Below are 26,421 nucleotides of genomic sequence, written 5' to 3' on the forward strand. Positions count from 1 at the left end.
GAAGGGTGTTTGTCTTTCGAGAAATGGACCTACGTCGATGTAACACCTAACATAAGCTAGGTTATTTATAAATGCCCTAATTTAACCTTCCCACGAGAAAAGGGAAAAACATTCAGAGATTAGGTAATTTTTGCAAGGCTGCACACATATTGTGTGACAGGGCCAGGGGATTTTATATTTGCATTTTATGAGATCACTTGGACTCTGGAAGGGGAACATCACACACCGGGGCCTATCATGGGGAGGGGGAAGAGGGGAGGGATTGCATTGGGAGTTATACCTGATGTAAATGAAGAGTTGATGGGTGCAGCACACCAACATGGCACAAGTATACATATGTAACAAACCTGCACGTTATGCACATGTACCCTAGAACTTAAAGTATAATAGAAAATTAACCAAAGATAATAAATTACTTAAAACAATTTTTCTACTATACTATGCCACTTCTAAGAAATTTGTTAACAAAAATGAAGCGTAGACAATACAAAAGCATTTACAAATGGATTTAAAATGTGTTTCTATACTTATATTTAAGTAGTTAGACTTAATCAAAATCTCTACTGTAAAACCTGATTATGAAGGGGACGGTGAGTAGAGGCTGAAGGAATTAATAATTTAATCTGGTCCCCCTGCTTATTTTACTCTGAATCACATTTGTGTTGAAAAAAGCCTCTTCAGATCCTTAGCAAATAGTAGTAGTACTGTTTTATGTGGAACAGAGAGATTAAGTTAGGTTTCTAGTAGCTTGCTAAAAATTCAAGGTAAAAGTAAATACAGGGAATAATTAGATGTGCAATAGTTATAAGGCAGATAGAAATGCTATCCTCTGCAGACTGAAAAGCATCGAATACTTCTAATAATAGCTTTTTTTTTTTTTTTGCCTTTGCTTGGACACTTCCAGTGATGGAAAGATCATTCACTCCTAATGATTTCTGGAGCTTTTGAAAAATTATAAAGTGGTATTTTATTACTGTAGATGGAAATTTGCCTTGCCATAACAGCCATGTAATGGTCCTTATTCTGCCCTCTGGCATTATGTAAGATAAACATATTTTTAAGAATAAAGCCTTACAAGAGGCAGGAGAATGGTGTGAATCCGGGAGGCAGAGCTTGCAGTGAGCCGAGATTGCGCCACTGCACTCCAGCCTGGGCGACAGAGCGCGACTCCGTCTCAAAAAAAGCAAACAACAACAAAAAGAATAAAGCCTTACAAATGACTCTACCTCAGATATGAGAAGACAGCCATTTGTCCCTCCTAAGCCTTTTGTTACGCGCATCTTCCAGTTTCTTCAGTTTCTCTTTTGATATGATTTAGGAAACTAAGGTTTTACCCTTAGTCCAAAATGCTAAGAATGGTAAGTCAAAGTTGGAAAGGATGCCCCACTTTAACATTTGAAAGTCTGAACTTTGCTTTTCCATGATATCCAATTTACAAACACTTCTAGGATAACGGATTTTGTTGTTCAATGACAGTGTCATTGCAAATGTAGAGAGAATTTAGATTCATAAGTGATATACAAGTCAACTAATATTCAAATTTTAGACCTATATTAAATCATTTAGATTGAACTGAAAAAAATTACACAAAACTTTAGATAAAAAAGGGAAATCTGGAAATAACTTTTTGAGCAGAGGAGTAACATGACTTGCATTTTTTAAAACCGAGATATAACTCATGCAATAGAGAGCATGTTATATTTGAAGAATATTAACCACTTGAAGACAATAAATTAAAACATTAAAAATAAACAAATACATCTTTCTCTTAAAAGGGGAAATATTTAACAACTCAAAGACAGCCCATTTTTCATGCACTGTTACATATGGTAATTAAAACTCCATCTTAAAATAAATGTTCAGTATGTAACAGATTTAAAGGTAGCTTTGAAACATTCTGGCTGCCCCAAATCTTTATTTTTATACATAAGAAGATGAAACTATTTATATCATTCCCTCATGTAATGTTTTCTCATTCAGATGTATAATTTTGAAGAATAAATGTTTAATTTAAAATAGTTTTCTCATTATAAATTAGTATCAAGAAGCCTGATTCTAAAAAGAATCAAGCAGACTCAGCGATTTGTGGACATCATACTACCCTTGAAATTTGAAGCATTTCTTCCAAAATGTTTGAAGAACTCATGTATTATCATCAAAATTATCTTCATTATGCACTAAGAAATAGTTTGGTCTGGAAGAAAAAAGCATTTATTGTAAATTTTAAAAGTAAATTATGTGGTCAAAATGTCACTTAGGCCAAAAATAAATGCAAATCACAAAAACATTACATTTCAGGAAACACATACAAATTAGAGACCAGCTCTGATTGATAGTAAAGATTTGTTTTCCTCAGCTAATGCCCTCAATTATTGTCTAAAAGAACTAACACTTTTGGTATAAAGCCAGTTTTATTTCATCTTCTCTAAGATATCAAAACATTTTTGTGGTATGGTATGGCCTTTCAGGCCTAGAAATGAAAACTAAGATAAATCTCAAAAAGAATGAAAAATTGGCTTTGCTATGTAGAAGATAGTTTAACTGAAGTATTTTAGCTCATGTCAACTGGTTATCATATGCTATTTGACTATGCAATAATCTGGATTTCAAGATAGGGAATTATGACAATTATGACCTTGTGAATTTTGATACTTTCAAGAAGTCATTTAAATAATTGAGAGAAAACTGTATAATAAACATGGAAATGACTTTTTTAAAAGCCTTAAAAATCTTGAGTTCTTATGATAAAGAGACATGTCACTAATATCTTGTCACAGTATTTACACAACTGTTTAACTGGATTAAAAAAATCTTCAATTAATGCACATGTAACTGATAATGCATGTAATTCCCATTACCAGTTTTTATACATACAAACTGAAGAGGAAAACTTAAGATCAGCAGAAATATTCCCAGGAAATAACTGAGATAAAAGCACTTTTGCTGTTTTCTATTTATGTATAGATTCAACTTTCCTCCTGTTCTGCTAACAAATACTATTGTAATAACATGGTTTCTGCCCTAGAACACTGGATGTTATAGGAAAAAGTAACTGAATGCCCCTGATACACAGGGATTACAAGATTTTGTGGGATTTCATCAGAAACTTAAGATTTTATTCTACTTGGTACTTGTACACAGGAGATTGCACACTAATGCAATGTACAATTTCAGACTAAACATTTACGAAAAAACTTAAAAACTGTGTTTTTCCTCTTTCAAATGTAGGACTAAAATATACACATAAACCTGGTAAATACATACATATATATGATTACTATTTGTTGTGCTTTATTAATGTTTCACATTCCTATTCCTAACATCAAAAGAAAGCAACTCTACAGGTTAAGTTCGATAAAGTTGCCTTTTGTAATTTTTTTGATTTAAATTTCTTTCCAAAGATACAGCAGTGATTTTAAGTATACCTTATCCATGATTCACAGAACAGCATATTCTTATGTACTTAAAGGTCAATGCTTTAATTATATACCTTTTAGCCCTGATGACATCATAGTCTCCAACTTCAAATCAAGAAAAGGGTATCAGCCCCTTAAAGAGCTGAAGAGAGGCCTGGAAGTAATCACATTCGACTTTTTATTTAAAAAGGCAGTCCTGTCAATTGAGTCATTCAGTTTCTGTTTGCACATTGACTGAACCTTTACTTCATGAAGCAGCTGAGTACTGTGTAGCACCTTAATATAGAAATAGTCTGTTTCATTCAACTTCTCCCTATTGGTTTGAGACTTGCTCTGTTACAGTTCTTCCTGTGTTTGATGACAACTGTCATGCCTCCCCTTAGTATTTTTTAGTTGTCTTTTCTCCAAGCCCTACATCTCATCAATTCTAAGGTGCATGTTCTTAGATTTATCAACTAGAGAGGCTAGATACATTTTGTAATTGGTGGCTTGTCATAGTTGGAGCTTTTTTTTTCTTAGTGGTACATAAAATGGTGTACCTTACAACTGATGGCAATTAGATTTCTGAAATACAGTAATTATCTCACTTACTTTAACACTTTTTCCATGAGCCACCGGAACATTAAGACATTCAACTCCTTACCTTATGCACTGAACACTGTCCAGCTTGTCTCTCCTAGGTTATGTTCTATGAGGTTAAATTTAATGTTTTACAAAACAACTGATTTGAAAATCTTAATTAACTCAGTTACTTTTTAATATTGCACTGAAATCTATTATTTGTCCTAGTCCTTCTCTTCCAGTCACAAGAATGAGCTTAACTGCCTTTCATTGACAGCTCTTGAATTTGATAACTGAAGACAAATACCATGTTTCCAAAATTTTATTCCTATTTGTTGTTTTATATACTTAAAATCTACTCTAAAATGGGAATACTAAATTTCACCTCGTGATGCTATTCTTCAAACAAGATACAACAATATATATAAAAGCACACAGCATTTGCTGGGCAGCTAGAACTTCTCCCTCTCCTCCTTCCCCAGGCATGGTAGCTCTTATAATACGGCATTCAAACAGAACGTGACATTTCAGATGCGTGATTACTTCCGGTACAGTGGGCTTCCTATCTTTTTCTGAGTGCTATATTTTCCTTAATGTAGCTTAAGATTACATTAGTATTTTTGGCAACAGGATCACAGTTCTTATTGATCTATATATGAACCACTCAAATCATGATATATTCCATTATCCTTTATTAAGAACCAAAGTGCAAAACTAAGTAATTTTCTTGATTGAATGTATCTTATTTGATTCAACTCTACACACCAAACTACTGGGTTAGATTTAGGTCCCAATTTTAACCTTCAATGTGTTTATTTGCTTCATCTTCCACATCTGTCACGTATTCATGGTATAATCAAAGTCACTGGTAATGCCAGTGGCAAGGAGACAACCTTGTGACCTGCCATTAGGATCCAACTTTTAGAAAGTAAAGGCATCTCAATGTCTGGCTTGGTTCATTCTCCAGAGACTATCTTAATGGAACCTAGTAGATATTTCTAGATCTTATTAACTACATAGACAAACCATGGTTAACATACAATCCTGCTTCCACATACACGTTTAGGTTTTCAGCAACTTTTTGCAAAATTGAGCTATTAAATCTAAGTTAAATGAGTCCTACTGTATAGCCATACTCAGATGCCACATATTTTATGAGCAATGGATGTAACAAAGTGGAAGATCTATGGCTTGTGAATAGAAAAGGATTTATCAACTAGAGAGGCTAGAGACTGGAAAAATTTGAAATATTTAAAAGTTATTGAAAATGCTTAAAAAGATTCTTGTGAAAATGAAACTATAGCAAATGATAATTGAGTAAACTATCTCAAAGCCCAATGCTATAAATTATACACTTTATTTTCAAATTGAAATATCAACTTTTATCATTCGATCAACTATTTATCAAGCACCTGCTTTGTCCCAATTTCAGTGTCAAAAAGAAACAGACTAGTTAAGTGGCTGGCTTTATATATACTTTAAGAATTTAGATAAACTTTCAGTTCTTAAAATGTATTATATCTAAGGAAAACTATTTGTGAAGTCTCTGAAAATACAGCTTTAGCATATAAATTATAGTACCACTTAAAGAATTATATTTGAAACCAAATAAAGGATTTCCCTTTGCAATTAAATACCTTTTATTCCCAGAAAGTCAATCATAGTTTAATCTAAAAAATTTATTTAACATAGTGTACACTCTATTTCACTAATTATATAAGGGGAAATTAACAGAATTAAAGCTTTGAAAGAAAATGTGAAATATAATTAGTTGGGGTCAGTACATGTATAACCATAAGTTATAAAATCAAGGAGTATTATAACTGTGTTATATTTAAAAAGTTTAAAGTAGTGTTTTAAATATTTCAAATAGAGTAACTTGTATTTTGAAGTCCACAGCATGGTAATTTCTGATATTAACAAGTTATAAAAAGTTGGCTAACATGCAAGAGTTTCTTCATTTTGGTAATTCAGGATAAAAATAACTCAGAAAAATGGAAAAGTGTGCATTTAAAACTCTGTATATGGCAGTTAACAAAAAAAGAGAAAAAAGATTAGAGCCAAGACAACAAACCACTTGATATGAGCTATCTTACTTTTCTGAGTCATTCATCAGTAGCAGTCATGATCACGCTTCAGTTGAGACTTCAATCTATATTGTTGTTTATATTCATCAGAATAAAGATCCCCTTCCACATTTTTCTTCCTACTTGTTTTTTGTGGTTATGTAGGAAAAAGTTACATTTTATTTTACGAAGTGAATTACTAGGAAAAAATCTAATGTTTTTTTTTTAGACTCATTTCTATGTTTTGACTCTGGTTTATGTCAAATTAGGTATAGTGTTCTGTGAAGGTTTTTGTACAACAGATAAAATGATAATTACATAGTGCTGTCTTACTGAGGAGATGCTTTGGTTTAATTCTGAAAGACAGAAAATCCTGTTTTTTAAAATGTTTCTCATATCTCAAAATGCATAGAAAAAGGTAAATTTTAAGCCACTTTATATTCCTGGTACACAAACACAACAATGTTATAAATGTTTCATTTTCAAAAGATTTGGTTAATGCCAACAGACTTTTATTCTTCATAGAAAAATAGGTTAAAAATGAAAATTTAAAGGATCAAAACTCATTGCCTTTTTTCTGCTCTCTAGTTCTGCTTTTGGTAGCTTCAATCATCAGATTTTTTAAATGCAGTACTTGTATATAGATGGGAAAAGAATTCATTAACTTGTAAATATGAGGTATCTAGGCCAGCAAACTGAAGGTAAAGTCTACCCATTCCCACCTTATGGCTTACCTTAATTTGCACATTACTTCTTAGAGATACATTTAAAGGTCTATCAAGAAATTTCTAATAAATTTTTCACAGAAGTACTTTGGTTGGGTTCCAAGAGTATTTAGAATGTTTTATTTCTAATGCTGCCACAATCATTAAAAAAAATAGTTTTCTCTTATTAATACTGTCTACATTTCTAACCTACAAGTGAAATGGTTCACTACATTTCCATTAAATTACTTGTTTGAAGCTGAAAAAGACATTTGAGTCACACCATTCAGTTTGATATCTGTAAAACTTCAGTTTGTTTCCTCTATTTTTCATGTTGAAGAAATAATTTCGCAATTTCAAATCAAAGCCAACACTGCAGTGAGGAGAGCTTTTCTACTTTATTACAAAGAGAAGAAGCCTTTATGTGGTCAGAAAATACAAGATTGATCTTTTTTTCTCTTCCTATGAAACGCTGCTGTTCAAACAGCCAGAGTGAATTGTCTCAGTTCACTTCTTTAAGTCCCATCACATTCACTTGGGTATGGATGTCCTTGGCTGCTGAAAATCTGGCCCTTTTAGTGCACAGGGCGACAAAGTCCCCTGACCAGCAGTTCCAGAATGTCCCATTTTCATATATTGCATCCATGCACACCTCCTAAAAATGAGGTACAGCAGGGCAAACATTTTCCAAAATAGATGTCATATATATAATATATACACATTCGTACATACATACCTTTATTCATGTGATGTCCAAAAATTTAAAAAAAATGTACACATTTATTACAAAATCGTAACAAAGACTGGACAGTGTTTTGCTCATTCTGGAAAGATGAAGCTCAGTAATAACACAACCCTGGAGAACCATCCAGAGATTGTGGCAATATCTTTCTTCTAAACAGTCAGATATTCTTGCATTAAGCTTGGCGAAACTGCCTTTCAAAAACAGAAGGGGAAGTAAAATGAAGGAAGCAGACCTTGCTCATCTTTCCAAATGAAATACGAGAAGGATCCTCACATAAAAATGCACAAACATTTGTTATTTTATTACCAATAGTGCTACAATGAACAATGCAAAATTTGTGGTCTAATTTTGTTGAGTCTTTTGTGGGTTTTCTTTTTTACATTTTAGAAACTATGGTAAACTTCTGTCAGTGTATTTGCTTGTCTTTACAGACTCAAGTCTGTCTGCTGGCAAAAAAGGAAATAAATGAAAAAATTTCAGACCCTGCTCAAACTAGAGAAAAACAAATTATAAATTTAGTTGTTGGGCAGCACATAATTAGTAAGGCAGGACCTCAAATGGTGACCCTTTGCGTAAGCCAATTGCCAGATCCTCAAGGAATTAAAACCAGGGTGCCTGAGCCACATCAGTTCTGCAGTTATGTTGAGTATTGTGCTGAGACAGCCATACCCCAAGAAAAGGGAAGTCTTTTTTTTTCAGAAGGCTTGCTGAGCAGGGTTGTAGTTGAAGGTGGATGGCAGGTGAGGCCGTTCTTCTAATTTGTCATATTCCAGATGGAACTCCTATAAAAACAAATTCAAGAATTTAGATATCTTCTCCTTTTCATCTTAAATTATTGTCAAAATGTATTTACTATACACATAAAATACCCAATATATATGAATCAACATCAACACGAATATACCAACTCTTTTTCCTGTACATAAAATACAGCTTGAAGAAAAATAATGCGCTGTAGTTTCTAACCGACGAGTACAAAAATACAGACAGGCTGTGTGTTAGTCAAGAGACTACTAATGGAACATTTGACACTGAAATGTGTATTGTTTTTAACTTAAAAAAAGAGGGGGGCAATTACTATATCTCTAAATCACTGGAAATTACAGGATATTTAAAATAACGCCCCCTTCAATGAAGTATAAAAACCTAACGATTTATTTTGTCCATGAAAAAAGTTTAGAAATAATTTTCCAATTTGTCTTTATTATATTTATATTAAAAAATAAGCAGGGCCGGGTGAGGTGGCTCACGTTTGTAATCCCAGCACTCTGGGAGGCCGAGGCAGGCGGATCACGAGGTCAAGAGATCGAGACCATCCTCGCCAATCAACATGGTGAAACCCCGTCTGTACTAAAAATACAAAAACTAGCTGGGCGTACTGGTGCACGCCTGTAGTCCCAGCTACTCAGAAGGCTGAGGCAGGATAATCGCTTGAACCTGGGAGGTGGAGGTTGCAGTGAGCCAAGATTGCGCCACTGCACTCCAGCCCAGGTGATAGAGCGAGACTCCATCTCAAAAAATAAATAAATAAATAAATAAAATTTAAAAAAAGCAAACACATAAAATTATTCTAACCTCATTAAAATCTGGGGAAAACAACGAACTTAAAACTCACACATCGCTAGATTTTCATTTCACAAACCCAAAACCCTGACTCAAATATAAATCAACTGCCACCGAAAACTAGACAATGGTTCTGCTGTAGGAACATTTGAAGACTAACTAGATACCAGCTCATTTTAATCAAACTTTCAAAATACTATATTAACTTCATGAGTTTTAACATTTAAGAATGGTGAACTTAATTTCTTCACACTTCCCACCCAAGATCAAGATAGAGATGCAGAATAGCTATGTTTATTAGAAAAAAATGCAAACAAAAAATACCTCTGCAACCCCAAAAAGCAAGAGGCTCTAAAAGCCTCTTACCAATTCTACAATCTGAATTAGCACAAATTACTGCACAATTCAACTTAAAGAATTATGAAGCTTAATATGTATTATGTATTAAAGATTAAGCCAACAAGTGACATTAGCTACCATGGGTTAACGTATTTTACCTTATCTGTCTGGTTTCAAACTGATTCCATGATGAGTATTTCCATTATTAAATTAAAATGAAAACCTACACTATAATGATCAGATTTTAAGATGGAATACCAAGTATTTAAAATTTAAAGATATTACATTACATTTAAATAAATTTTAAGATATTACAGACCTAACAGCAGAATTTATTGAAAGCCTAATATGTGCTAAAATTAGAGACATAGCTAATTTTATTCTAATCTTTATAATAATTCTGCAAAGCAGATATCATTATTTTCATTTCGTGCCCGAAGAAAATGAGGCTTACAAGTAACTTGGCCAAGTCATACAGTAAGTGATACACATAGCATTAGGATCCAGACCCATGTGACAAAAAGCCCGTGTCTTTTGTAGTGTAACACATCGTTTTTAATAGTTTTAGTCCAAGATCCAAAACATATTCATTTACTTCATTACACAGCAATCCAGAAATGCTGAAAAAATTCAGTCCCCTTCTCTCTTGGTATAAGGTGAAGAAAAAGGAAAAAAAAAAAAAGAAAAAAATTCAGTCCCCTGACAGAAGTTTATAAATAAGGTACACCTTGGTGACTTTAGCTTGAAAAGGTTGACTTCATGTGACTGGTACAGTAATTAAGGCACAGAGGTTATTTGCTTATCAGTAAAAATTAGCAAACACCAGAATCACCACCACAACCACGACATCCTGCCCTAATGCACTGTGTAGCTACTACTCTCCCTCTCCCAGCCCTAGCTAGGAATTAAAATAATTTTATTGCTTGGTTCAAGTTGAGTATCTGAATTCGTGAAGAAGAAAATTTATTCTTATTATTTTTCTGAAATTAAAATTGGCATTTTTGTTTTCAAAATGTGTAGTTACAGGGAAAATAGTCTAATTGTAACTTCCACAATGTGGTAAGTTACACTGAATAAGTTAACTAAAACTTTTCACATTGGTGAACTACAATGTATTACTAGGAATTCAAACTAGATTAACTTTATCAATGTACATTTTCCCCTAGAAAAATATAATTTAAACATAAGGAGCATAAATAATTTTGATATAATTTAAAAAAATCTTCAAAGACTCTAGTGTATCAGAGATTTAGAAATTATATAGGTCAAATTTTGCCTTCCAAGTTTTAAAATCTTGTTTTCCACGTATTTTTATTCTTCTTAAAATACATAAAAGTTACTTTATTTAATTTGATTACTGGTAACACCATTTACATGTTTATGTTATACACACACACACACTACACACATGCACATCCTCCTACATTCTGTAGGATCAAGTGTCTATCTACTTTGTATGCTACTACCTACAACTTGGAATAGTGCCAAGTCCCTAGTAGGTGTGTAATTAACATATGATGAATTAATAAACACAAGCTTTCTTCCTTTGTTTTAGAAACAAAACATTTAATTCTTCTAATATTACCGAATGATACATTAGAGGATCTATGTATCTATTTGCTTTTAGTGGGGAAAAAAAGGATTTCTAGATTATAATACAATGATTGCAAAGGCTAGAAAGAGTTTCAAATACTTTTTAGACAACTTTTTAATACCTTAGTTCTTCTATTAATAAAATTAGGTTATGTATTCTCCAAACGTTACTTGTTCAATTCAAGCAAAACTGAATGCAATGGATTCATACAGTCAAATATTATAAAAACATTAATGTAATCACTGATCTACTTATGTAGAGAAACATACACCGCAGAAGTGTCTTCTCAATTTCTCATAAAATGTTAGCTTTCTCTTACCTACATGTTGAGTATCTCTTATCTGAGATTTTGCTTATTCTGGGAACAGAAGTGTTTGGAATTTTGGAATATTTATACATATAAAATGAGATATCTTGGGGATGGGACCCAAGTTTAAACATGAAATTAATTTGTTTTATATATACTTTATTCACATAGCCCGAGGGCAATTTTATACAATGTTACTAATATTTTGTGCATAAAATGAAGTTTGTTTACACTGTACACTGAACCATCAGAAAGCAAAGGTGTAGGGTACGGAATTTTCCACTTGTGACACCATGTTAGTGTTCAGAAGTTACAGATTTTGGAGTATTCAGGTTTTAGATTTTTGAATCAGAATGCTAAACCTGTATAATAAATCCACATTAACTTAAATTTTAGGAAGTAGCATACTATCTTAAATACAGTTATTAGAAATAATCTTTGAAGAAAAGTACGTATTACTAAAGTATAAGGCTGTACTAATATGTAACAGTGAAATTAATGAAAAATCACATTTATATCAGACTGTGACATAAAAAATCTTAATTGTTAGAAATCCCGATAGATCTACAAGGTCAAATTAGGCCGAAAGAATTCTTAAATTTTAAGTCTTTGAGAAAGCTACTAATAATAAGGCAGCCTCTATCACCTAAAAATTCACTGTGGAAGAAATTATTTTAAAAAATTTATGCATGAAGATTATATATACTATCTGAATTACTGCAAATTTAAAATTAGTGAAATATGAGTAATTCCAGCAAAACGACACAGGAGAACATGGCCTGCTAAAAAGTTATGAGTATCTAAAAGGAAAGAATAAGCAAAATACAATGTTAAATTAAAAAAAAAAAATAGAGATAGGATCTGGCTCTGTCACCTAGGCTGGAGTATAGTGATGCAATCACAGCTCACTGCAACCTTGAACTCCTGGGCTCAAGCAATCCTCCCACCTCAGCCTCCCAAGTAGCTAGGACTACAGGAGCACACTACCACATCTGGCTATGTTTCTCTCTCTCTCTTTTTTATAGAGACAGAGTCTTGCTATGTTGCCCAGTCTGATCTTGAACTCCCGGCCTCAAGTGATGGTCCTGCCTCATTCTCCCAAAGTGCTGGCATTATAGGCATGAGCCACCATGCCCACCCAGTATCAACATTTTAATGTATATATCATTGATTTACAGGAAATTCTGTAAATAAATAATGGATTGGATTCTAGAACTCAGGGTCACAAAATTTTTAGAGGATAAGAAATACTTCTGGTTTAGATTATCTATTCCCTTATTTAATATTACAATTACCTGAAAATAGTAAGTGATTTGGGGAAAATGCTCATACAAAATATTATGAATGGACATAAAATATTATGAATGGACTCCAGGATTATGGTGTAGAGCAGTTCAGTACCTTTCAAGAACACCATAATATCAGCTATTATTAAAATATTAATTCATATTGTAGGCCTCTTACAATGAATTGAGGTTATTTAATATACATTCTTTAACTGTGAATAGTAAGGCACACCCACTTTACAGATGGGGACTCAAGTTAATTTGGACATGACATATTAATGGATTTTTCTATAATTTGATGAAGGCTGTTCATAAATATACTCATGAACAGATCCCAGATTTCTTAATTCCTAATCAATATTCTGGGAAAGCACTGAACATATTCTTTAAAAAAATGTTGAAAAATCTATTCTGTGAATATAATGCAACTTCAAAATTTTAAGTGCATGAATTTGTATTTTAACATAACCAAGAGTAAGCTGCTTATTAATGTCTTAATACCAACAATTCTGCCTGTTTTCATTACTATGAAAATAATTTTAAAGGGTGTCAGTGCAAGGGACCAACAAACTATTACCTTGAAAGGGATTTCTGAGGGAGTAACTTGATGATACTATTTCTCACATTTTTCACATCACAGTTAAAACATTTAAAAAGACAAAAGCTTAATTGTACATGAGATAGATAAAACTGAGCTAAATTATGTTTTATATATAATGTATATAAAATATGTAAATCCATTTAGATAGATAGATATAATTTTCTTTAAAATGACATTAACCTGATTGAGGAATTGCTTTTGCTGGAAATTAAAGGGGTCCTACATTAATGTTAACATTGTTTTCTAAATATTTAACTATATGAGGAGAACTTAATTCTGGAAAGCTGATTTTCTCATAAGTTGATTTCCTCACACATATATCTAACTAAAATTTAACTAAAATTATGTAGCTGTTTACTGCAAATATCCACCCCTTTTTACATATGTAAGTTTGGAATAATTTACAATAATATTGAGCAAAAATGTTCAAATTGAATGGAGAAAACCTCAGTTATTTCCTAATAAAATTTTTTTCTTCTTCCAAAGATGTTTTTGACTCCTGTAGTATCACCTAATCCACAGGTTCTTTAAATATAGTTCTGGACCAGGACCAGCATGTCATCACTGGTGTCACTTAGGAGCTTGTTAGAAATGCATTTCTCAGGCCTCACCCACAGACTCACTAAATCATAAACGATGGAGGTATAGTCCAGAAATTTGTGTTTTAACAAGTTTTCCAGGTAATTCTGATACAAGCTATAGTCTGAGAACCAATGACCTAACCTAATTAACAATCAGCTCTAATTTTTTCATCCTTGCAAAAACAGTAGCTACAATCACGATGATAAAAACAATAGCAGTAAACTTCTACAACTACCAAGATGTATCAGATACCCAACATGTGCCAAGCACTGTACTCAGTATGTGTATGTGTATATAAATATATATGAATTTCATTTAATCTTCATAAAAACTTAGAGCAAAATCTCACCTCAATTTTACAAAAGAGGAAACAGGCATGAAAAAGAAAATTGTAGAAGGTCAAAGCATAAATAACAGCAACAGGAGTTAAATTCAAATCCATGATACAAAGGCTATAGCTTTCTACTATATACTATATATCTTAAAAAGCAGGTAACATATATAATATCTCAGGCACTATTTTTAATTAATGTGATTATTTAACTAAAAGGTTAACTCATAAATATGCTTTTTGAAAACACAATGTTCACATAAATTAGAACTGTTAGAATAATTCAAATATAAAATACAGTATGTGGACTTGGTCTGAGAAGTAAAGACATTTACCACTGAGATACATCTGAAAAAAAAATGAAAGATTTAATTTCTTATGTGGATTTTATTTGGTGTTGTCTGTTAGGGGACATCTGTTTTTATTTCTTTTTTTGAGTTTTTTTCTTTTGTTTTTTTTTTTGAGACAGAGTCTCACTCTGTCACCCAGGCTGTAGTGCAGTGGTGTGAACTCGGTTCACTGCAAGCTCTGCCTCCCGGGTTCACGCCATTCTCCTGCCTCAGCCTCCTGAGTAGCTGGGATTACAGGCAGCCTCCACCATGTCCAGCTAATTTTTTTTTGTATTTTCAGTAGAGATGGGGTTTCACCATGTTAGCCAGGATGGTCTTGATCTCCTGACCTCGTGATCCACCCACCTCGGCCTCCCAAAGTGCTGGGATTACAGGTGTGAGCCACCGCGCCTGGCCTTTTTTTGAGTTTTACATGAACTCTTGGGATGTAAAAATTTTTGTGATAAATATCTCTGGTAAGCATTTTACATTGTCTTCTTAAAATGTTTTACCTTTTTTAATAATAATTTTAGTAAAGGAGATTCAAAACTACAAACAAAAAAAACAAATCGACAACTAAAAAATTGTCCAAAGAACTGTCAGAAACATTTTTCTTCTGTTTAAATTTATTTAAAACAAACAAATTTAACTCTTTAATTTATAATCCTAAGAATCATTGATGGAAAATGTATCAGAAAAATCATGGAGTTGTGAAATCAGATAATGTGGGTTATATTCTCTACTAGGCAGACTAAATAAATACAAGGTACTAAATAAACACAAATATGAAACATGAATTGACACTGATGAAAATTTTGCACATGGGACAGTTAGAAAGGTGTTTAAGTGAGGAAAAGTTGCAAAACCAAAATAAAATAATCAACATTTCTCCATAGCTGACTTCTCCCCAATATTTAGCAAAATAGTCACAGAAATAGTCATGGTTAACTTTAAGCCTTTAATTTTCTTTCTTAAAATTACTCACAAATAAACATTCAGATGTATTTCCTGCAATTAGTCCAAGTGTAAAAAGCCTTTTAATATCTGCTTTTGCTTAAAGTTACAAAAATATAAAAATATATGACTGGGGTTGCAAGAGAGTATCTTTATTTTACAATGCAGTAGACACAAAAAATATTTCGAATGTTACCAAGGCTTGTGCAAAATTACAAAATCTCTTACCAAATTCAATAATGTAACTATCAGTGAAATGAACTGTTTTGGGACACTCTTCTAAGAGTGTCAAGCCAAGGAGATGGAACAAAAGAGTTGGCAAATATGTGGCACATTATTGGAATTGGATGTATTGGTACTTACAAATAGATAAAAGAGGATGCTTCTTTTTTCAAGTTTAGATTTATACATTTGCACATGGAAAAAAATATACCTTAGCTACTTTCCTCCAGTTAAGACAGTCAAAGAAGTAATATGTTCCCCTCTCATAGGTATTGGTTTTCATTGTTGGCTCCATGCCTGGTGCCCTGGTAATCCATACTCGTTCTTCTTTGTGGTATCTCCAATCACGGTTAAAACTTCAATTTTTAAAAGAAAAGATAATTAACTTTTTCCTGTGGCTTACATCAAACATGTTCTACATTTTGTAAAGCTTTCCTCAGGGGGAAAAAAAAAATTACACATAAAATAAATATGAATGCTTGCTACTCATTTATTATGTTATTAAATACAATCCTATTGAAATATAGAAAAATTATTTCTTAATTTGTCCAGAAGGCACACTAATTAATATACACACCTTTATTTAACTAAAGAAACTTTTTATACAAACAAGGATTTTAAAAGTTTTATAAGCAATGTGATAAAAACATAGGCAGACCAAATAGACAGTGTTACAAAAACTTCACTCCTTTCTTGCTCTTCTTAACACTGAAAAGAAATTGAGGTATCTCCAACTATTCGCATTATTTGATAAGAAACTAAATACAAAGTATATCTGAATTAACTATGTAAATTCCACATAATTATTTAAGTAACTTGAAAATAGAGTATTTTGAAAAATTATACTGAATATATTTAAATTCAAATTTCAGATTCTAAATTCTCAAAAACTAAGAGAAAATCCATTACAATTCATACAAGAGTCAATGAGAATTTACACTACTTGTAAACTGAGGAAGTACCATCCAGAGGAGGTAACGTCCCACAAAATAAACCTCCATGTAAAGAAATGCTTTCCTACCAACATAATGAGGTAGTTTTTAAGACATAAATATAAGCCGGGCGCGGTGGCTCAAGCCTGTAATCCCAGCACTTTGGGAGGCCGAGACGGGTGGATCACGAGGTCAGGAGATCGAGACCATCCTGGCTAATACGGTGAAACCCCGTCTCTACTAAAAAATACAAAAAACTAGCCGGGCGACGAGGCGGGCGCCTGTAGTCCCAGCTACTCGGGAGGCTGAGACAGGAGAATGGTGTGAACCCGGGAGGCGGAGCTTGCAGCGAGCTGAGATTCGGCCACTGCACTCGAGGCAGAGCAAGACTCCGTCTCAAAAAAAAAAAGACATAAATATGAAAACAGAACTGCCAGTGATAGATGAATGAGTGCCTGAATGTATTTATTTACTCATGAACAATGAAAAGGAACAGGTAATAATCTCTCTCTCACAAAAATGAAAGAAAAACATAAAGGAAAAATCCTCTCAGTTGTGAAATGAAACAATTCATTATCAACATAGTGAATTTTATACTTTACACTATGTCATCGAAAGCCATTTATAGAAATGTTACTAGAAATGCTATGAAATACTTAAATTTGAGAAAAGTTCTCCCAATCATAAGGTCATAAATAATTACTAATAATTTACAGTAAACATGATAAATAGAGTTGTCTATTGATAACAAAATGTGTTACCAACTATACATATGAGTAATGACAGAAAATTTATTTTTAGAGCATCAAGTAAATACAGAACTGCTCAGGGAAAAAGTTATCAATGAACCAATTTCTTTACATTAATATTTGTTTACATTGGCCAACAGGCTGCTGATAATGAAAATGTGTACTTTATTTAATCAGCACTTCAAAACATACAACAAATATGCAGTGCCTTGCTTATAAGTAATAATGTTTATGAAATGATGAAATTCAGTATCTAATTATTTATACATATGGTTCCACAAGCAGTAAAAATTACAGTCTTGAATCATATCGTATAACTCACATGTTTACAAAAATTAGATTCACCAAACCCATGAGTTACGTCAATTCTGTGTTCTTACAAATCTGGCATTTATTAATTATTTTTAGAGACAGGGTCTTGCACCATCAGCCACACTAGAGAGAGTGCAACGGCACAATCACAGCTCACCGAAACCTCAAACTCCTGGGCTCAAGCAATCCTCCTGCTGTAGCCTCCCAAGTAGCTAGGATTATATAGATGTGTGCCACCACACCTAGCTAATATTTTTCTTTATTTTTTGTAGAGATGTGGTCTTGCTATGTTGCCCAGGCTGTCCCCCTAACTTCTGGCCTCAAGTGATCTGTCCACCTCAGCCTCCCAAAGTGCTGGGATTACAAGTGTGAGCCACTGCACCTAGTTTCAGCATTAAGTTTGAAATTCTTTTTATGTATATAGATTATGAAGCCATGGTAAGATATGGTTTTAATCTAAATTAAATTCACTTTAATGAATGTAAAAATAAATTTCTTGATGGAGAAACAGTCCCATTTAAAGATAGCCATCATCACTTAAAGAAAGACGTTTTCAGCATAGTCAAGATCCACTATAATACAAAAGTGATTAAAATACTTTGAACATACAGCTCCACTGCAGCTAAAAGTTGTAATACGTCTCCTCCATTCATGTAATAGAGATAGAAGAGAAGGTCTTCACCATATCGGCCAAGTTTTATCGCAGCCAGCTGAAAAAGAAAAATAACTTATTCTGAAATATAAAACAAATCTGCAAATCCTAACATATAGTTGCTACTACTAAAGTAAAAATGGAGAGATAAACAAAAACTCCCCACTTTGTAGTGGATAACTGTTATTACACGATTACACAGATAGGTAGTTATGACTCTAAAAGGCAATTTCCTCATTTAAATGACTCAAGTCATTTAAACAATTATTTCTGATACATCTATTTGATACGCTGATTGGAAGAAAAGCTCAATAAAAACTTCCAAGCAAGATCCACTACAAGGATTTAATACCCAATGGGGAAATGATGCTAACAACAGCATTGTGCTCAGAGATCTAGGACTTGTATTCAAGTCCTGGTTTTATTATTCATTAATATGACTGTGTCCTAGTTATTTAACATCTCTTAGCTTTACTTGTCAAATGTGGACAATGACACCTATGAGGGTTACTAAGAAAGTAAATAAAATGAGTGAAGGTATATGAAAGCACCTTGTAGAGTACCAAATATATAGAAGGCTTATAAAAAATGTTAACTGAATGTATATCTGACAGTGATTCACAAGTCAGTTGTAAGCTTCCAGCAAATCACAGATGATGAATACAAAAACCATAAAGAAATGGCTTTTTAGTTTGTTTAAATAGATGCCTGAAAGATAACTGCTTTACATTTCTCTCCACAAGGTAGAAACATAACTGCCTACCAAGAAATTTTCACATTTAAATAAACCTTAAAAGTGTACCAAAACAACATTTTATCTTGTTATTTGATCCTATATCTAAATACTTATTTGGCTATTACAGATTATCTGAATGTAATTTTTCTCTCCATTCATGCTATCCCTATTCAGGCAGCAGCCCCCATGTGACAAATTCTCCTAAATTAGTATTTCTCGAATTGGCAGTAAGAAAAGGTTCTGGAACACTTAGGTAACTGGAGCGAAAGAGCTCTATAGTGGGGGTGAGAGCAAATCACACAATCCACAAATAGAAAATAGGAGACCTCTCGATCTCATACTTCTTGCCTTCCATCTACTGAAGTATTAAAAGACACTGAGAAAGGTATCCCTTTTACTTGCCTGGCCACAACGTCAACATCCACTTGACCACAGAACTGTAAGGCACCCTCAGAATGCTGTCATATATATACACATACACATACATATTTATACATAAATATACAACAAAACTGTATTATTTTTTCAATAAATTGTTGTTTCCCAAGGCTAAAATTTAGATATCATTGTGAATTTTTTTGGTAGTAGAAACACTCAGTTCTAAAGCAAAAAGTGCCACTATTTTCTTAGATTGAAAAAAGAGAGATTAAGCTGTAATCTGTTGTTAATAATTACTTTAGAATTAGAATTTTAGGTGATTTAAAAAAATGGAAATGAAAAAATACAGAGAAAAGTCAAGGTCATAAATAGTTTTTAAAGATACAGACCATCTTATTAAAAACACTGTATCTGTAATACTTGTAAAGAAAATCTTTTTACTGCTAAGATCATAAAATAAGATTATCAGAAGGAAATTTATCAAATGTTCCAATCTAGTTTATTCCCATCAACTGTGGTTATGGTTGTAACCTGTTGTTAAATATAAGAATTTTTATTTTTTACCAGTCCTAACATTTACCATTTAACACGTTAACATGGACATATGAAAGCATATCCCTGAGACTATTACTAATTATTTCAAAAATAGTATGCTGCCTGAACTGAAAAACACGTGAAAAATAGATAAATTCATGCTGACTGAGTAGAATAATAAACTACACTCACCTTATCCCTAATGTGAATGTTCGTTAAGTACTCAGATGGAACATGGAAGTCTGGATAATAAAATGAAAAAAGCCTTATTAACTGATTCTCAGTTGTAAATTTCTTTTTAAAAGGCCTAAACACAAATAGATTCTCCTACCTATGTCTTGAGGTCGACAAGGTGAAGATGCCCAGGGTGATGCAAATTTGGGGTAGAGATTTCTGAATAAGGAGGAAAAGAAAACATTTTGAAATCCAAAGCAGAAAAACAGATTTCTAATTTTATTTCAGGAAAAACAAAGACTCCAAATGTAAAATGACCATCTTTACTTCTAATTCCCTTACTTGGGTTTACTGACTTATACAGAAGCAAAGGAAGAATGCATGTGTGTGTGTTGGGGGGGGGGAGGTGTATGTGTGTGTATAAAATATGGTAAGACTCCTTCCCTCAGTATTCTTGCAACACAGTATAAATAACACAACATATCACAATATACAAAACACATGATTAAAAATTTTCTACTTTTACTTGACTTCAACTCAAGATGCTTTAAATTCTTCAATACCATGCTCCCAATTTAAATTACTTTCCCACTTATTTATGTGGCAAGAAGAAAAATGAGTAACTATTTGTAAAAGTTTAAATTCATGAATATGTACTGAGTGCCTATTATATGCCTGGCACTGTTCCAAGAGCTTATGACACGTCAGTGAACAAAACAAGATCATTGACAACATGAAACTCACTTTCTGGTTGAGGAATGGTGGATTGGAGGGAGGCAGACAAAAATCAATTAACAGAATAAATAAATAAACAATGGCCCATGTTAGAGGGAATGGGGAGGGGAGACTGGACACATAATTATTAAATAGGGTGGTCAATTAGGTTTCATTAAGGTGGTCAGATCTGAAGATTTGAAGGCTATGAGGGAGATAATCTTAATTATCTGGCAGAAGACTCTTCTAGTCTGAGGGAACTGCTAAAGCAACTAAGGCAGGGACATTACTGACATGTCTGAGATACAAGGTGGCCAGTGAAGCTGGAATACAGTGAACAAAGGGAAAAGCTGTTGAGGTGGGGTTAGGGGACAAACAGTAATCATGTAAGACCTTGTAGGCCTGTAAAGATTTGGGGTTTCTGGTCAGGTGCAGTGGCTCACACCTGTAATTCCAACACTTTGGAAGGCCAAGGTGGGCAGATCACTTGAAGTGAGGAGTTTGAGACCAGCCTAGTCAACATGGTGAAACCCTGTCTCTACTAAAAATACAAAAATTAACTGGGCATGGTGGCACATGCCTGTAATCCCAGCTACTCAGGAGGCTGAGGCAGAAGAATCACTTGGACCTAGGAGGCAGAGGTTGTAGTGAGCCAAGATAGAACCACTGCACTCCAGCCTGGGCAACAAGAGCAAGACCCTGTCTCAAAAAAAAAAAAAAAAAAAGATTTGGGGTTTTTAATCATAATGAAACCACAAACTTTTACTGGGTGTTTAGCAGAGGAGTAATTTATTCAAAAAGAACTCTCTTGGCTGTTATATGAAGAGATTGTATGAGAAGAGGGATAAGGACAATCAGGGACCCCCAGGGACTGGCTAATGAAGTATTCAGGCAAGAGAGAATGATTCAAACAAGGGTGGTAGCAGTTACAAAGTAGTGAACTTTGGTCAGATTCTATATATATTTTGGGAAAAGCCTGATTATGGGGTATAAAAGAAAGAGGAGTTAAGAATAATGTCAAGCTTCTGGAAGTACAGAGTTGCCACTGACTGAGATTGGAAAGGCTGTAGACAGAGTAAGCTGGGGGGTGATAATTCAAGAAATATTTAATTGGCAATTGAATGTAGAAATCTCACACTCAGAAGTATGGAATGGAAACATATGTTTGGGATTCCTTAATATATATGGTATTTAAAACAATAAGACTAGAAAAGACCATCAAGGATATAAATGCAGAGAAGAGGAATGACACAAAGAGGTCAAGAAGAAAAGGAGGAGGCACCAGCAAAGGAAACTGAAAAAGACCAACCAGTGAGGATGAGGTAAAAAATGGTGCTCTCAAATTCAAGGACAAGAATGTGTTATCAAGGAGCAAGAGTTAAGAGTTCCTCCAAGTGATCACTGAATTTAATAACATAGAGGTCATTTGGTGACCTGAATAAAAGCAGCTTTAGTGAAGTGGCGGGGACAAAATCCTGACTGAAATGGGCTTACCAGAGAATGGAGAAGACCAAGTTGGAGGAATGGAGACGATTCTTTGAAAAGTTTTGCTTCAAAGAGAAATAAAGAAATGGGAAAGTAACTTACAGAGGAGATTGGATCAAAGGAAGATTTTAAGATGAAAGAAGTAACAATGTATTTCTATGTTGATGAAAATGACCCAACAAAGTGTGAAAATCTGTTGTTAAGTAGAACCCATGGGTCAATTGCAGTAATAGGGTGGAAGACAAGAATAACGTAGATGTAGATGGCTGTAGGTAGTCAGATTTGGTGGCTAGATTGTGCTAAATGTGCTCTTCTAATTGCTTCCATCTTTCTTAGTACAGTAAAAGTAAAAAGCAAGGTCATCATTTGATAGTAAGAACAAGGAGAAAAGGTATTAGGGGCATGCAGAAGTGTATGTAATTGTATAAGAGAGCAAAAGAGTAAATGGACTAAGCATGCAAGGTATAATTATCCCTGGTCGAATTAAGAGCCTACTTTTGAGGTTCCTGGGTACGAAAATAAAGGAAGCCCAGGCAGTGATATCATGTGTTTTTCTCTAGCAGGGCTCAGTAGCACAGGTCAGGAATGAAATAGGCAGAAACAACCAGTACTGTAGCTTTGGCCATGCAAGTATAAAAACATGAGAAAATGGCAAAGTAGTCATGGGATATGTAAATGAACAATTATGACTGACCACAGAATTTCATGGGTAAGAAGGGAGTTGATCACAGAGGAAGAGAGACAGGGATATGGAAAAACAGTTAAAACACAGAAGAATCAATAGATTGAAGGCCCCAGTGGAGTGAAATGATTACAGGAATTACAGTACCAGAAGAAGATAAATAGAAAATAGAAAGTGGAAGTCGGAAAGCATGTGAGCACAGATTTTAAAATTGAGAGACTGCAGTTACTAACAATGACTAGCTCAAACGGATAACTAAAGGAGTGGCTGAAGTCTACTACAGGACAAAAATTCCTGGAGGAAAGAAATTCAAGGAACTGAGATTTCAGGATTGTGGAAGGTGTGTGTATATATATACACACACATACACACACACACACACATACTTGCACACGCACGCACACACGCACACACAGACATATAAAATGCCAAATTATAAAAGGAATACTGCAGCGTGCCAGTGATCTAAGAGCTAATATGAAAAGGAATGACCCAGAGAAAAAACAGATTACAATGAGTAGCAGTAGGTGAGATAATTTGATGACATGATATTAAAAACTGGAAGTCTGAAGAGGTATTATGTATAGATATGGAAAAACAGAAAAAACTTACTCAGGAGAGTTCAGATTGAGGCCTAATGTTGTTAAGTCACTTCCTAATGCAAGATGTACCATTCCTGGGTCTGTCTCTGCTGCCCTGATAAATGTTAACAGGCCAATCATTCCAAATTGGTCCGTAACCATCCCTTGAGGAATGTTAGTAACCCGACCTGGGTAGAAAAAACACAGTTGCTTTTATTTTCAAGGAAAAGTTAAAAAAAAAAAAAAAGCATTCTATAATATCTTTGACATAGATTCTAGAGTCCCACCATCAGGTAACACCTGGATCCCTTTTTTCTGCTGGTTATTATTTTGTGTTGTTGAACTTTTATCTCCAGGGAATTTGGGTCCATCTGTACTTGAAGTTGTCTTGCCAGATGTATTCAAATTCTAGCATGAAAAAAATTAAAATGTGACATTAAAATTTGTTAAGTATACAAATTAAAGTTCACATATTAATACCTTGCTATTTATTCTTTATTATATTTAAATTGGTAGTAAATTATTACCTGTTTTTCAAGTTCTATAGAAAATTGTTTCCATCATTGTTCCATGGTATACAAATAAATCCTATATCATCCACATTTGAGTATTTAAAGAAAAAGAAATCAAGGGAAAATATTCTTATTTATCTCAGATCTTCAGTCACAGAAAAAAAAATCTATCTCTTTCTGAGGTCTTTATGCTTTGGGATACACTTGAAGTTACACTCCTCAATGCTTTCATGTAAAAGAGAAACTAAATATAGTACATTACCTAAAATCACCAAAGCTACCTCAAAGATAAGTTAGAACATATAAGCTTTAAAACTTTGTACTTATTCTAATTCTTACCAATCTTCTTTATCAATTATTTTAATAATATATAACCTCCCATCACACACACAGAAAAGCTATTTTCAGTGAAATGTGGAAGAAATAAACATATTTGTTAAGTCAGAAAGAAGAAGCTGAGTTGGCTGAATCAACACAGGTATAAAAATGTGTATAAATTCTTCAAGGAGAAAACTTACTCAAGAAAAACACAGCTCCTTAGAAGGCTATATTATCAAACTTCATGGGATCCAGCTGACAGGGACTACAATAAAAGTCTAAATTAACTCTGAGAAGTTCAACAGAAATTTGCAAACCTATATGAAATAGGAAAAAAATAGGCTATCTTCTAAGTTATAAAGCTTTTCCACATTCTTCAGAAGTTAGATTATTACAGAAATCAAGATAAAACAGTTTTGTAATAGTATTTAGTAAGTAACTGTTAATATAAGAGAAATCTGAAGGGAAAAACTACATCACTCACACAGTTCTCAGTTTTACTTACAGATTTACTGTCATCATTACTTGATGTTGGATCTTTATAACTGGAGCCTGGTAATGCTGGAAAATCTTCATTGTGTATTGAGAAGTCCTGGGATTGTTCATTTGCTGGTTTTGTTACCATTCCAACTATGTAATGAAAATAATCCGGAGAATTGCAATTGATACTTATGATATTTTGCTACAGATTATAAAGTTAACTTTCCTCATGATAATACACCAAAAGGTTTCTTTTTTTTAATGCTATGAAAGCGTACTTCAAAAAATTAGTATCCAAGGTAACAATGAAGAACTAAATTTTCATTTACTGATTAATAACTCAACATACAAAATAATACAAGGGAAATCAATAGTAATCTTGTACATCTACTGTCATGTGTAGGTGCTTAAAAATTTAATTTGATATTGGATTAATTATTAACAATTTTGGTTTAAAAGCTTGTTTTATTTAAATATTTGACTAGATATAAATACCAGTTAACTGTCAAATACAAATGAACAAAATAAAATTTAAAAGAATATGTCAGTATTCTACTTGAAAGCGACTTACAGAGTGAGCAAATTGCAATCAATTATAAAACAACTCCATATTATTTCAGATTTTCTTGGACTCCATGTTATAGATGTAAAACATGCAAGAACTGGGAAATAATCCTCCCACTATACTTGGCATTAGTCAGGCCCTTATTGGAGAACAATATCCAGTTTGGGGCTCCACAATTCAAGAACGATATGGAGAAACTAGAGATGGTCCAAGGAGAGCAACGGGAATGATTAAAGGGATGAAAAAATGGACCTATGAGGAAAGGTTAAAAACATTAGAGTCTGAACTGAGAACCAAGTAGCTAGGCACTCAACTTCCAGGGCAGATCATTTTTTTTTTTTAATTTTGGGGAGACTAATTTGGAAACTTTAGAATTTAAACAATACATTTTTCCCTTCTTCATATACTGTTATTTGTATTCATATCTGAATGGCACAGAAATCCTTCTTGGTTGAAAATGTGATCAAATATTAATTCTATCTTAAAATAATGGATGAACTGATTCTTTTAAATTCACCATTTTGTTACTGGTCTCCATCAGGTTTTCCCAAAAGCAAAAAACTATGTGATAAAAACAGTATAGCCACATTGCTGTCACAGAATTTTCATGCCCAAATTGTTACACTGTTATTGCATATGTTTCCCCTCCTTTATTTCTGTTTATCCCCGATTAGCCAAATCTCTTATCTATTAGAGACAATGAAAAAGGGTGATGAAGGATATTAATGGAAACCAACAGTCTGCATAAGCTATACATGACCCATGAGCAATGGTTTTCAACAGGGGGCAATTTTTTTTCCCCAGGTGACATCTGCCAATGTCTGAAAACATTTGTGTCTGTCACAATAGAGGCTGTGGGGGTTGGAAACAGAAAGTGCTACTGGCATCTTGTAGGCCAAAGCCATGAATGTTGCTTAGCATTCTATATAAACACCACAGCCCCCCCACATCTCCTCTCTACAAAGAATTACCTGGCCCAAATGTCAACGGTGTGGAGGTTGAGAAACCTTGGCTCAG

The 26,421-nt window shown here is 33.5% G+C and overlaps 1 protein-coding gene across 4 annotated transcripts in view; it reads right to left on the bottom strand.

The window, feature by feature from the left end:
- Positions 1-7,126: 7,126 nt before the first annotated feature.
- The window catches only part of CNOT2 (CCR4-NOT transcription complex subunit 2), a 108,187-nt gene continuing 88,892 nt past the window's right edge, over positions 7,127-26,421 (bottom strand). For all 4 annotated transcript variants that reach the window (XM_033221277.1, XM_033221274.1, XM_033221275.1 and 1 more), the window contains 8 exons: positions 24,865-24,989; positions 23,817-23,937; positions 23,561-23,717; positions 20,225-20,286; positions 20,086-20,135; positions 18,203-18,303; positions 15,812-15,956; positions 7,127-8,274 (listed from right to left, as the gene is read on the bottom strand). In XM_033221277.1, the coding sequence (XP_033077168.1) occupies positions 8,188-8,274; positions 15,812-15,956; positions 18,203-18,303; positions 20,086-20,135; positions 20,225-20,286; positions 23,561-23,717; positions 23,817-23,937; positions 24,865-24,989 (848 nt within the window). In that variant the 3' untranslated portion in view covers positions 7,127-8,187. The remainder of the gene's footprint in view (positions 8,275-15,811; positions 15,957-18,202; positions 18,304-20,085; positions 20,136-20,224; positions 20,287-23,560; positions 23,718-23,816; positions 23,938-24,864; positions 24,990-26,421) is intronic.

Source organism: Trachypithecus francoisi, unplaced genomic scaffold (genome assembly GCF_009764315.1).
Source record: "Trachypithecus francoisi isolate TF-2019V2 unplaced genomic scaffold, Tfra_2.0 Lachesis_group11, whole genome shotgun sequence".
Taxonomy (NCBI): Eukaryota; Metazoa; Chordata; class Mammalia; order Primates; family Cercopithecidae; genus Trachypithecus; species Trachypithecus francoisi.